Below are 12,671 nucleotides of genomic sequence, written 5' to 3'. Positions count from 1 at the left end.
CGTCCGGGATGAGCTTGCATCCCACTACAGCAAGGACATCGCTACATCGCTGCTGCATTAGCGCGGTGCGCCCGTTGCCTGGGGACGGGAGCGGGGCAGGATACCGGGATGAGGGAAGGAGCGGGGGCAGGAGCGGGGTGGGATGAGGAGCTGGAGCAGGGGCAGGAGCGGGGCGGGTTGAGGAGCTGGAGCAGGGCGGGGAGCAGGGCGGGATCCCGGGATGGGGAGCGGGGGCGTGGCCAGGAGCGGGGCGGGACCCTGGGGATGGGGCGGGGCCAGGAGTGGGCGGGATCACGGGATGAGGAGCGAGGCGGGGCCAGGAGCGGGCGGGATCCCGGGATGGGGAGCGGGGGCGGGGCCAGGAGCGGGGCGGGACCCTGGGATAGGGAGCGGGGGCGGGGCCAGGAGCGGGCGGTATCCCGGGATGAGGAGCGGGGGCGTGGCCAGGAGCGGGGCGGGACCCTGGGGATGGGGCGGGGCCAGGAGCGGACGGTATCCCGGGATGAGGAGTGGGGGCGGGGCCAGGAGCGGGGTGGGACCCTGGGATAGGGAGCGGGGGCGGGGCCAGGAGCGGGGAGGGACCCTGGGGATGGAGCGGGGCGGGGCCAGGAGCGGGGCGGGACCCTGGGGATGGGGCGGGGGCGGGGCCAGGAGCGGGCGGTATCCCGGGGTGAGGAGCGGGGCGGGGCCAGGAGCGGGCGGGATCCCGGGGTGAGGAGCGGGGCGGGGCCAGGAGCGGGGTGGGACCCTGGGGATGGGGCGGGGGCGGGGCCAGGAGCGGGCGGGATCCCAGGATGGGGTCGGGGGCGGGGCCAGGAGAGGGCGGGATCCCGGGATGGGGCGTGGGCGGGGCCAGGAGTGGGCGGGAGCCTGGGGATGGGGCGGGGGCGGGGCCAGGAGCGGGCGGGACCCGGGGTGGGGATCGGGGGCGGGTCCAGGAGCGGGGCGAGACCCTGGGGTGGGGAGCGGGGGCGGGGCCAGGAGCGGGCGGGATCCCGGGATGGGAGCGCGGCAGGGGCGGTGCCACCGCCCATCATCGTCCGGCGCAGCGATTGGCGCTCGTTTTCCCGCGTGACTCAGCGCCGGGCGCTGATTGGCCGCGGCGCGGCCCCGCGCGGGCGTGGCCGCGGCGGTGACCGGGAAATGGGGCTATGGCGCCGGGCAGCGCGCAGGGAGCGCCGGCCGCCGGCAGGTACGTGCACGCTTTCCCCGCCCTCGCCGCCCCCCGCGCTCCCCCGGGGCGGCCGCTGCGCTGACTGGACTCTTGAAGGGGCCGCGGCGCCTCCCCTCCCTGCGTGCGGCCTGCGCGGGAGGCGTGGTGGGCCCCGCGGCGCCGGCGACGCTGAGGGGTCCGGGGGTCGTCGCGGGCGGCCGCCGGCGAGTGATGGCGCCTTGTGGTTCCTTTACCCGGCAGGAGCGGGCCCGGGATGGAGGGCGGAGGCCCGGCGGCCCACAGCGTGTGCATGGTGTCGGACTTCTTCTACCCCAACATGGGCGGCGTGGAGAGCCACGTGTACCAGCTGTCACAGTGCCTCATCGAGCGCGGCCACAAGGTCCTGGTGGTCACCCACGCCTACGGGCACCGCAAGGGCGTCCGCTACCTCACTAGCGGGCTGAAAGTCTACTACCTGCCCCTGAAGGTGATGTACAACCAGTCCACGGCCACGACGCTCTTCCACAGCCTGCCCTTGCTCAGGTACATCTTCGTGCGGGAGCGGGTGACCATCGTGCACGCCCACAGCTCCTTCTCCGCCATGGCGCACGACGCCTTGTTCCACGCCAAGACCATGGGGCTGCGGACCGTGTTCACGGACCACTCCCTCTTTGGGTTCGCGGATGTCAGCTCGGTGCTGACCAACAAGCTGCTGACCGTGTCCCTGTGCGACACCAACCACATCATCTGCGTCTCCTACACGAGTAAGGAGAACACGGTGTTGCGAGCAGCCTTGGACCCTCGCATAGTCTCTGTCATCCCAAACGCTGTCGATCCCACCGACTTCACTCCAGACCCCTCGAGGAGGGATGACAGTACAATAACAATTGTTGTCGTCAGCAGACTCGTTTACAGAAAAGGTAATGGGGGATCAAATGTAAGCTTGTTTCGGTTGTTTTCTTTCTTTGGAAAGGTCTTGGTCAGCTATCACTTAGGCTGTGTCTGTGCTATGGATGGAATTTTCACTGGGAGCGGTGAGGTGGCTGTTCCTAGCTTTTGTGTTTGTGAGCTCAAGAAGAATAAATGTACATTTCTTTTTGTACATGTTGGGTTCAGAGGTGTGTTTCCATTTTGATACTGAAGAGACTGAAAACTGCAGTTTCTAAAATGGAAGGTTTGGCTCATATTGGACATAAGATTTAGGGCCTAATCTATGTATTCTGTTAAAAATGTTTTAATTATTTTTTATTTAATCAAGTGACAGTAACTCAAAGGATTTTTTTTTCCATTTTTATCTCCTAAGAGGTCCCAAGTTGCTTTTTATTTCATATTTTTGTATACAGCAGTTTAACTGCATTCAGGAGATTTTTTTTTTTTTTTCTTCTGCTCTTGAGTATAGTTGTAGATGTGGCTACACCGTGAGTTGTTCTGAAATCAAATATAATAATGGCTTGCCCTAAATTTTCTACTCTTAGGTATTGATTTGCTTAGTGGTATAATTCCTGAGCTCTGTCAGAAATATCCGGAGTTACATTTCTTAGTTGGAGGAGAAGGACCAAAACGAATTGTACTGGAAGAAGTCCGGGAGAGATACCAGCTACATGACAGGTTTGTTCTGTGGATGTCTGTGACCCTTCAAGGTACTTCAGGGGTGGGGACCTGCCTCCCTCCCTCCCCTAAATAAATCCCAACACTTGAGGCTGGAGGCCTAAAGGGAAGGCATATAAACCAGACACAAGACTTTGAGAGCTGGACTATGATCCAGCAAGTTAATTCATATTGCTGTGAATAGGCCCTTAATGAGCCTTCACTGAAGTCATAGAAAGCTGACTTAGATATAAATTTATCATACCCCTCTCTGCAGCCATGGTGCTTGGAGCTCTTATGGCATCAGGTGTTAGGAGCTCATTTGAGCCATTGCATGTGATGATGGCTGCTAGTAATTTATCATTTCCATATGAAACTCTTAAACGTAGCACTTGTCTTATATGTGTTCTTGCAGTACTACAAACATATTCCCTGGTGCTACCATGTTACCAAAATGTTGCCATGATACATAGGCAGTTACACATTTCTCTGGGGTTTTCTTAATCCTGAACAGTTTCATGTTCTCAATTGCTCATTTTCTTTTCTAGGTGGGTTTTTTTTGTTGTTGCCTGCTTTGTACTTTAGTCAGTAATTCCCCCAATTAAAGTTGTCCCTATCATTCTCATTTTACCCTTTATTGTTTTCCAATATCTCTTCAAGATGATAGGTCCTGGTCATTTTATCTTTAAAACTTTCTCCCTTGTCAGGCCCAGATTGGTCAGACCTCACACTGAAAATTCAGATAATGCATTTGACAAATCTTAATTATTAACTGAATGAAGCCATTTTTTCTTGCAGAAATAGAATGCTCAGGAGCAAAGTTCTAGAGGCAAATGTCATTAAAACAGGAACTTCTCCCACTAGCTTTATTTTCAGAAGTTTCTTTAGTGCCTATAAAATAAAAAAGCAGAATCTTCTGTTTCTCCATTGCTGGAAAAATTTAGAAAAAGCTAAACTGAGGTGCACATCTTTATTCTCTCACTATATTAGTGTGAACCATTAGTACCTTTTTCAGAATGTATGTAACACTATACAGCGTTATTATGGTCCAATTCTAGTGTTTATCTCTGGGTTTTTTTCTTCTTGTATGCAGGGTGCGTCTTCTAGGAGGCTTGGAACACCAGGATGTTAGAAATGTCCTGGTCCAGGGGCACATTTTTCTCAATACTTCGCTCACTGAGGCCTTCTGCATGGCTATTGTGGAGGCAGCAAGCTGTGGTTTACAGGTAAAAAAAAAAAAAATCTTAATATCTAGAAAGCATGTATCCATTTTACAGGTAAAAAAAAAAAAATCTCAATATCTAGAAAGCATGTATCCATTTTACAAAAATTTCACAATGAAATAGTATGTGCTTATAACATTTAATTTCATCTGAGGCTCTGTCTTGACAGAGGTAAGAAAATATTATCCCCATTTACAGATCTCCTGGAAGCTGAGACAGAAGGGTTAATTGAAACTGCTTAAGCTCTAAGAAGAATTTTGTGCAGAATTGGGAATAACATATAGATCTGCTCTCAGTTCTCTCAAGTAGTCAGACTGCCTCTCCAAAACACTTATTTTGTATTTACTGCTTTACAGAGTTCATGGGTAGTTGATGTTCACAAAGGTTTACTTTGACAATACTTTGAAAGGAGAAAAACTATGTTATTCTCTAGGGATTCAAGACAAGCTGGAGAGAGAGAAAACAGTAAAAACCCTTTCTAACTAATTTACAACTCAGATTGACAATTCAAAAGGAAGTTGTGTCAATAGCCATAAAGAATTAGAGTTTCACATTAAAGTATAAAGAAACCTTATTAAAATAAGACTGATAAGAGTGACTAATTTACAGTAAGTATAGAAAATGTGAGTGACTTCAGTTTTTTCTTTACTTCAGTGTACTTTGTCAGCAGTTACTACTATTCTCTTGCCATCTCTTCTCTAGACATGAGGAAGTTCTGCAGTTTCTTATTGCCCAATGTTTAGAGGTGATTGCACAATGTGAGGCATAGTAATTTCTGATTTCCCTTTAAAAATAATAATTCAGATTAATATAAATAAAGTTTTGCAAGTTCAGTAGCCTAGGAAACTGAAATTTTCAGTATGTGGTAAAATTATCCTCTGCAAATAGAGATTTTTTTTTTGGTTAATAGCTTTTTGAGATACTATGGAGGAGATGTCCAAAATCTGGTTACACGGGTTTAGTTGTGTACTGTGGCAAACACTTTCAGGAAAGGTGTCTCAGCCACTCATTAGACCAAGTCTTCTGTTTTATCACGGCACCAAAGAATGATTCTGGACAATGTTGAAGGTAATCTGCCATGCTCTGTCTTCTCTGGGGTTTTACACCTTTAGTTCACATACAGATCAAGCTCCCAAACCAGGATATTTTCTTTTAAATAGTTGCATCTAAACAATGTAAGAACATTGTCATCACACAATTTCATTTTTTGTGTTGCGTATGTGCCGTTTCTTTTGTTTATTTCAAAGGTGGTGAGTACAAGAGTTGGTGGGATTCCCGAGGTACTTCCAGAAAATCTCATCATTTTGTGTGAGCCCTCTGTGAAATCTTTGTGTGATGGACTAGAAAAAGCGATTGCCCAGCTCAGATCAGGAACTCTGCCATCTCCAGAAACTGTTCATAATGAAGTAAAAGCATTTTATACATGGAGGAATGTAGCAGAGAGAACTGAGAAAGTATGTATAATCACTTCTTTTAAATTCTCTGAAAGTATATTTCTGGAACAATTCTTGCTTTGAAATATTGCTAAGCATTTCACTTTGTAATATTCCAGTGTAATTTTACCGCATGTTTCATGTCAAAAGTACATGGTTTTAAAAGATTCAGAAAATGCCCTTTTTTTTTTTTTTTTTTTCCCCCAAATACATTCCTGGATAGGTGATTTTTTTTTTTCCTATTTGTATTTTCTAACACGCCATAATTGCTGGTAAGTATTGTGAAGAAAAGCCTAGATTTTTAGTTAGATTTCTACTCATTTATTTATTTATTCAAGTCTTCACATGAAGTAGCTTTTCTGGCATAACTGGAAAACGTGCTACATGAGGTGTATGACAAGGTAAGGACAGTTCATGACAAAGCTTTGCCATGTGCTAACAAGTAGTTTAAAATTACGAGAGGTAGTTCAGTGCTGGAAGGCTGAACACAGCTGAGTTTACATAAGCTGTGGTTGTAATGAAAATTTATTTTCATAGTTTTGAAATCATATTTCAGAACTAGAACTGCATTTCTGTATAAAAACTCTGCCGTTAGTGAAGAATGTTGGCTGCAGTGATGTTACAAACACCTGTGGACATGTGTCACTTCCAACCTCACCGCTTGTGTTTTAGGAAGAGAGAAGCTGAACCCCATGGCTCTTAATTAGATTGTACTGCACTCAACTATGTATCTCTCACAAGCCTCCTCAAAGTGCCATGTACAACCAGTTTATTATTTTCAAGTGCCATCAGTATCATTCACTTTATGATTTTGTAACTGCAAGCCACATTTGAATTGCAAAGTTTTTACAGACGTTAGCCTAGATTTCAGTTTGCTTTATACAGCCTGTTCTTAAAAAACCCACTAGTACTTCATGAAGGAAAAAGGTCATAGAATTGGTAGAAGTAGGCATAGATCCTAAATTGTACAGAAGACAGCTGTTTGTTAGCCAATTGTTAAGTCACCTGTAGAAATTGTTAAATTACCTGTAGTCTGTAACATTCTTAAGGAAAAAACTGAGTCCTTCAAGCCTCTTTGGAGTGGTTTGTAGGTGGCTGTAGATAACATGTATAATGAGTCACTATAGTAACATGTATTTGCTTTGTGCAGTAATTGATCTAGTGTTTCTTTAAGCAAAAATCATGAGCCTATTATGATTTGCTTTGCTGTTCAAATACAGAGATTTGGAATAGTGCCAAACTCACCTATGAGTTAATCCATCTTTATGTTTAAAATCTAGTAATTGCATATTCAAGTTGCTCCTAGGACTGATGTGAACATGAGATTAGAACCCATTCAATTAATTAAAACCCCCAACCCTTTCTGTATAACATTACATGAGAGACAAATTATTCAGCCTTCCTAGTTAATGAAATACTTTTGAAGTGTGTAAAAGAGAATGTTTCATATTTCTCCTTAAATAAATTAATGAAATATCTAGAACAAGACTCATAAATCAGAACTTAGGATCTGCAAAGCTTTATTTGTCCCATTTGGTAGCTAAGAATAGATCATTTATTTTGCGCAGTGACAGCAAAGCGCTGTCTGATTTTTTGAGGTAGGAGCAACATGGTTTTAAGATGTTATTTTTTGTCTCCTCTCTGTTTAGGTGTATGACAGAGTTGCAGATGAAGTGGTTTTACCAATGAAGGAGCGACTTGACAGACTAATGACTCACTGTGGCCCAGTGACTGGGTGTATTTTTGCTTTTTTTGCTGTTCTGAACTTCCTTCTCTTGATGTTTCTGAGGTGGATGACTCCAGATTCCATTATTGATGTTGCAATAGATGCTACGGGACCTAAGGGTGCATGGACTAAACGGTATTTTTTTGGGAAAAACAGAAGAGTTAAAGAAGAACTTCCAAACTCCTAAATTGCTCAAGTGGAGAGGGAAGAATACATCGGTCACTAGAGGTTTTAATGCTTACTGACAGAGACATTACTCTAAAAATACTTAAGTTTCTTTCTGAAGTTCTTGGAAAGAAACTTTAGTTCAATGTGCTACCTCAGTTTAAGATGATGTTCTTAATTCAGTTTTGGATTCATGCAAATTTATAGGCATCTCTTTTGCACTGAAAGCTGGGAGGAGAACATGGGTTTTTATATATGCCAGAAACCTTGGAAACAAAAAAATAAGATTTTTCTTGGTAACTTGAACATTGCAGAAAGGGACTTAAGGTGTTTGGGAAAGGAAAACAAAAAATATTACCTTACTGTAGTACCTGCTAATCCCTGATATTTACTGTGATTTTTTTTTTTTTTAAGACCTTTTTCAAAATAATTAAAAACTCAACAAAATACACCTTTTTCTCAAGATGAAAATGGCACTTAAAATTAGTCATAAAGTCCATTACCATGTAAATTTCAGAGACTTCGTTCTAGCAGTTGTGTCCCAGTGACAGTGTTTTGCCTGCGTAGCATTATTATTTTAAATTTCTTCCCAAGTCAGAGTTGCTGGACCCGTTTCTAAATCAAAATTCCGTAATGATTTTCTGATATTTTCAGAGGTGCTAAATTTTACAAGTGTGAAAGTGATGTAAAGCTTATAGTGGTTTTGGGTTTTGCTTATCGGTACATAGGCAAAGAAGTAGTATTATTCAGAGATAATACAGCCTTCAGAAACATCTCAGGCCTGAAAATTTCCAGCAGACTGTGCCAAAGTGTGAACACTTCGTGAGAGAGCAAAAACTGTGAAGGGCTTAACAAGCACACTCATGCTTATTTGCTCTTCCTCACTTCTCACCCACCCACCCATCTCTTTTTCTCCCCACTTCTCTTTCTCCTTCCCCTTACTTATGACCAAAGTGGCATTTCAGTCCATCTCGGGGTGGGGGACAGCATTCAGGGTGAATGATCTCACCTCATCCACATCAGAGACACTGGCCAGCAGGTTCTGCACGTGAAATCGTGGCAAGGTATCCCTTCAGTGGGAATAACCAACGGCTGTGCTTGTCATAGACAGACAGGAGTGATGTGTATGTGAAGTGAGAGGCAGCACAGCATTGTTACAGTGTGTGTGAGAAGAGGCGTTAATTTCATTTGTGTCAACAGCCTCTAAAATTGCTCCTTGTCTGATGCACTGGGTTAATTTCTTTTTCAAGCATCACTAATAAGCTTACTATTTTATGACTCTGGAGTATTGTGTGCTGTCGGACACTGTATTAATATTGAAACTGTGCAATATGAAAATACTGTTTCCGAACCCTCGAAGGGTGGTATTTAACACACTACTTCTGCCAAATTCGTGTTGTTTGGGTAGAGATGGAATTACCACAAGCATTTTATAATTCCACTGAACGTATTTTCATGAAACACAAAGATAATGTAAATAATTGCCATATATAAAGTCTATTTTCTTTTACTTAAATTTTTAGCCTTTGATATGTAACATACAGCATGTAATATTACAATTTTGAGTTTTTCAAACTCTGCACTAAAAATGGAAGTAATCTAAAATGGTGCCACAAGGTTAAAGGATAAATGGGTAGAATTAAGCTAATATTTTACTTTTCTAAGTTATTATTATTTTTTTTAATATTATTCAAGCATTAAAATTTCTAACAACCTTTTGAAAATATTGATTGTCACTCCAGGGAACTGTTACATGTATATGTGTGTGTATTTTTAGTAATATTTTGTTTGTTCTCTTTTATTTCTATTTGGTTTCCTGCAACATCTACAACCTCAAATCAAAAGGAGTGTGTGTATCTATTCAAAATAATTTTTTCTTTTGTGGAACATTGTGTACTTAGGAATAACATAATAAAACCTTGTTACAGTCTTGTTTACAAAACTAGTGTAAAATTTATGTAGAGGTTTATTTACCTTTCCATAAAGACTGGATGCATTTCATTAATATGTGGCAACATATAATTAAAAAATACAGAACTACACACCATAATGCTGCTTTCCACCACTGTTGGAGTTCTTATGAGAGTGTTTTTTAATAATCATCTTTTTGTACAAGCTGCCCTACAAACTTAACCCATAGCTGCTTTCCCAAATAGCAGCACTTGTATGATGCAGAACTCTGTGGGAATGACTTGCTGACTGGCCTTGTGCTTTGGAGTAAAGGGTGATGCCACAGAAACATTTACAGTTTTACAAAACATCAGTGAGTAACATGAAAGAGGTTAAATAAAATACACAAAATATTAAACTTACTGAGATGAGTGTGGTTAGAAATTAATAAAATAACTTGTTAAAAAATTAAAATGTTTCACGTGTCCTTGTAGATAACATTTTATTGTTGTGAAATACCAGGGAAATGTTAGCAAAGAGAGAGTGACACTCCTTAAGCAATGTCTTGCACAGAGCAGAGCCTCTGGTGTGTAGGAGGAGCAGGAAGACCTGTATAGAAGATCTGCCCCCTCCAAACTGCAATGAAATTCCATCCCCAGGTACAAGGAGAAATGGTGTTTCTAATACATTATGTGCAGACACTGAATTAAGGTGTTGATAATTGAAAATTGTATTTTAAAACATGCAGTACACCATACGAGCATCAAGTAAAGTATGGATATAAGATTTGTGTTTCAGAGTGTGTTTTAGTGGGTGTGGATAGATCTGTGAGAAGGTAAATACTGTAATTTACTTTTTTTGGTGGTAAAGTTTTTCTGCATCTCTTGATATTTTTCCCTTTTGGATATTTATTTCTCTTTGCTAGTCCCTTTTTTTTTTTTTCCCCCCCCCATGTATGCTTAGGCTTTTAAAAAGTAATTGTAAAAGTCTTTCTGGTGCTTTCTGTTTCAGTAAAATACAGCCTTTATGTAAATAGATAAAAGAATAATCAATCTCAAAATGGTTTAATATTTTTTTTTTTAAATTAAAAGTATTTTATTATTTTTAGTGTTTAACTGCTATCATTAAACTACTCTTACGATATTTGCTGTGCATCATGACACTCGGTAGTATGTTGACTTCCACAGTTTTCCCTGATGACTTGAGCATTGACATAGATAAAAGGTGGATATTTTTTAAGGGAACAAAACTAAAGGCAGGATGCATCTGACTTAATTATTTTACCAAAATTACACATTTTTATTGTAAACCTAGCAGGTAGATTAGGTTGCTTTCAGATCCTGACATGCTTCAACACTGTCATAACTCTACAGATGCTACTTAGAGTGCAGGAGTCACCAAACTTTTAACTGTGCATGGCTGGTTGTCTGGTACATGTTGTTTCTTCAAGTTGCTGGTTTAAGCAGGAGGGACTGGTGCATTCCCTGGGAACACAGGCACTGGCTGCTGCTGGAATTTGCTGTCTTCCTGCCCAGGCAGCAGCAGGAGTTTCAGTAACCGGACCCTACCCCGTGTGATGGGTGGCAGATAGGTGAGATGAATCCCACAATGGCTTGAGACCAACCAGTGAGTCACTCTCCACATCTCTTTTTAAAAGCAGGAGGGTTGTAAGTGTGCTGACCAGAGGATGCAAATAAGGCAAGGCTTGTAGGGGAAGTAGTGTCATTTATTAGATCAAACTGATAGAAAAGAAGTAGCCAGGTCCTGTATGGACATCTTCGTTCTCATCCCTTCTGTTTGAGTGTTTCTGACTCCTTTTTTTACCCAGTTGCCTTCCTTTGATTGAATACATTTGATATTCTAATCCCAGCTACATACATTAGAAATACACTGCTGTAATTCAAAGTGTGTATTGCATAAGAATAGACCAATACCTCTTTGAAGTTCTCTGAGATGAGGATCCCTTGAATTTTTATTTCCTTGCCAAATTCTTCAGGTCACATCTGATATTTCTCCCTAAAAGCTGGATAAAGTTAAGGTGAACCTTACTGAAAATGACTTGTTTTCTAAGATGAATTGCCTGTTTTCTTCTGCTTATTCCTTGCATGTTTGTAAACTAAGCGTATATAAACATTACCCTTCCAGTTTCTTTGGAGGATCTAACTAAACTATCATCTCACGACAATTTTTTTGAAGTATTAATAAATTTTTTGGATATTTTGATTTAACAATTTAGTAATTGCCCTAGACTTAAGGAAAAGGGGTTCATGGAATAGTTTGGGCATCCCGCAGAAGTTCTCAGCGGAGGTGTGTTTTTTCTACAGGGGCCTGACTTGTTCACTCGTGTCTATCAATGGAGTTGCATAATCCACCTCGTTCAGCTCAAAGCAATGATGCTCAAAAGAGCAAGGGAGGAATGATGACACTCCTGTGTCTGCACTGTCATTGCTCTTGTGTTCTGCCTGTTCTCACGCCTACACTATGTTGCTCATCTCTTCAGTCTCAAAAATACCAGAGATTTCTGAGTGATCACACCCAATCTGTCTGTGGTTTGCCAGATTACCACCTTCAGCAGTATTCAAACTTTCCACCATGCTGTTCAGCTGTCTTCCCAACGATGATTTTCTTTTATATCCACTGCAGTAATTTTCCTAGTGCTCTTGAACACTAAGAGCAGATTAAGAGATTACACAAGTTTTTCTCGAATGACTCACTGAATAATTTAACTGAAAATATTTGTCTTGTTCTGAAGCCAGGAGGGTGATTTTGCTGTTACACAAATAGAGTTAGTCCTTCTGGGAGAGTCATGTTCCACTGACTGCTTCCAAGTGAACCTTCTCATGGTTTTCTAGAGCACTTGGAGAGCTCTTTGATATTACTCCATTAGGGATAAGAGAATTTCAGTGAAAATCACCTGATATTCAGTTTCTTGTATTTTTCTGATTTTTATGGATGTGCACTATTCTACATACCATCTAATAGGCTGATTGTGAAAGAAATCAATTAAACTCCTTTGCAACCAAAATCCAGTTTTCTGGGTTTTCTCTTAAAAAGTGCTCCTTCTTGCTTGTCTCCTTTTGAGGGCCAGTTTTCTAAATCCTACATGAGAAAGATTTCTCTGTCATTTGGGCTTGGTCTTAATATTTTAATATTTTGTCATTAATGGTCTTAATATTTTTATGTGTTTTTTTTTTTTTTTTCCTCTGCATCCTACATTTTGTTCTTTACAGCTTTTACTATTCCTCTGGCCTCAGCAGGAATGTTTTTGTTATCTCAGATTTTTCTGAGCTGACCACTCAGATTTTGGTCCACGTTTGTTTGCTCATTTCTCCTCTTTGTATCTCAGCTGAGCAGAATTAGCTGCCAATAAACCAATATGCTTTTCTGTGATTCCTTAACTGAACTTCTCTTGTCCTGTAATCCGTATCTTCAGATGTGTTGTCCTGTGGCAAACTATTAAAGTGATTAAAAGGAAGAAATTTTCCTCTTTTGGA

The 12,671-nt window shown here is 42.3% G+C and overlaps 1 protein-coding gene across 1 annotated transcript; it reads left to right on the top strand.

Annotated features, from left to right (window-relative positions):
- Nucleotides 1-1,125: 1,125 nt before the first annotated feature.
- PIGA (phosphatidylinositol glycan anchor biosynthesis class A) lies at nucleotides 1,126-7,817 on the top strand. The gene is made up of 6 exons (XM_040057125.1): nucleotides 1,126-1,192; nucleotides 1,415-2,073; nucleotides 2,629-2,761; nucleotides 3,834-3,966; nucleotides 5,211-5,417; nucleotides 7,046-7,817. Exons 1-6 carry the CDS (start codon nucleotides 1,152-1,154, stop codon nucleotides 7,307-7,309), a joined length of 1,437 nt encoding a protein of 478 aa, XP_039913059.1. The 5' UTR covers nucleotides 1,126-1,151; the 3' UTR covers nucleotides 7,310-7,817.
- The last annotated feature ends 4,854 nt before the right edge of the window (nucleotides 7,818-12,671 follow it).

The sequence above is a fragment of the Hirundo rustica genome, chromosome 2 (genome assembly GCF_015227805.2).
Source record: "Hirundo rustica isolate bHirRus1 chromosome 2, bHirRus1.pri.v3, whole genome shotgun sequence".
Classification (NCBI taxonomy): domain Eukaryota; kingdom Metazoa; phylum Chordata; class Aves; order Passeriformes; family Hirundinidae; genus Hirundo; species Hirundo rustica.
This window is presented reverse-complemented; position numbering and strand designations above follow the sequence as displayed.

Excerpts from the sequence above, each read along its gene's own strand:
- PIGA (XM_040057125.1), top strand. The coding sequence starts at position 1,152 with ATGGCGCCGGGCAGCGCGCAGGGAGCGCCGGCCGCCGGCAG. Across the intron at positions 2,762-3,833 it reads AGATACCAGCTACATGACAG|GGTGCGTCTTCTAGGAGGCT; the intron begins GTTTGTTCTGTG and ends TCTTGTATGCAG. Across the intron at positions 3,967-5,210 it reads CAGCAAGCTGTGGTTTACAG|GTGGTGAGTACAAGAGTTGG; the intron begins GTAAAAAAAAAA and ends TTTATTTCAAAG.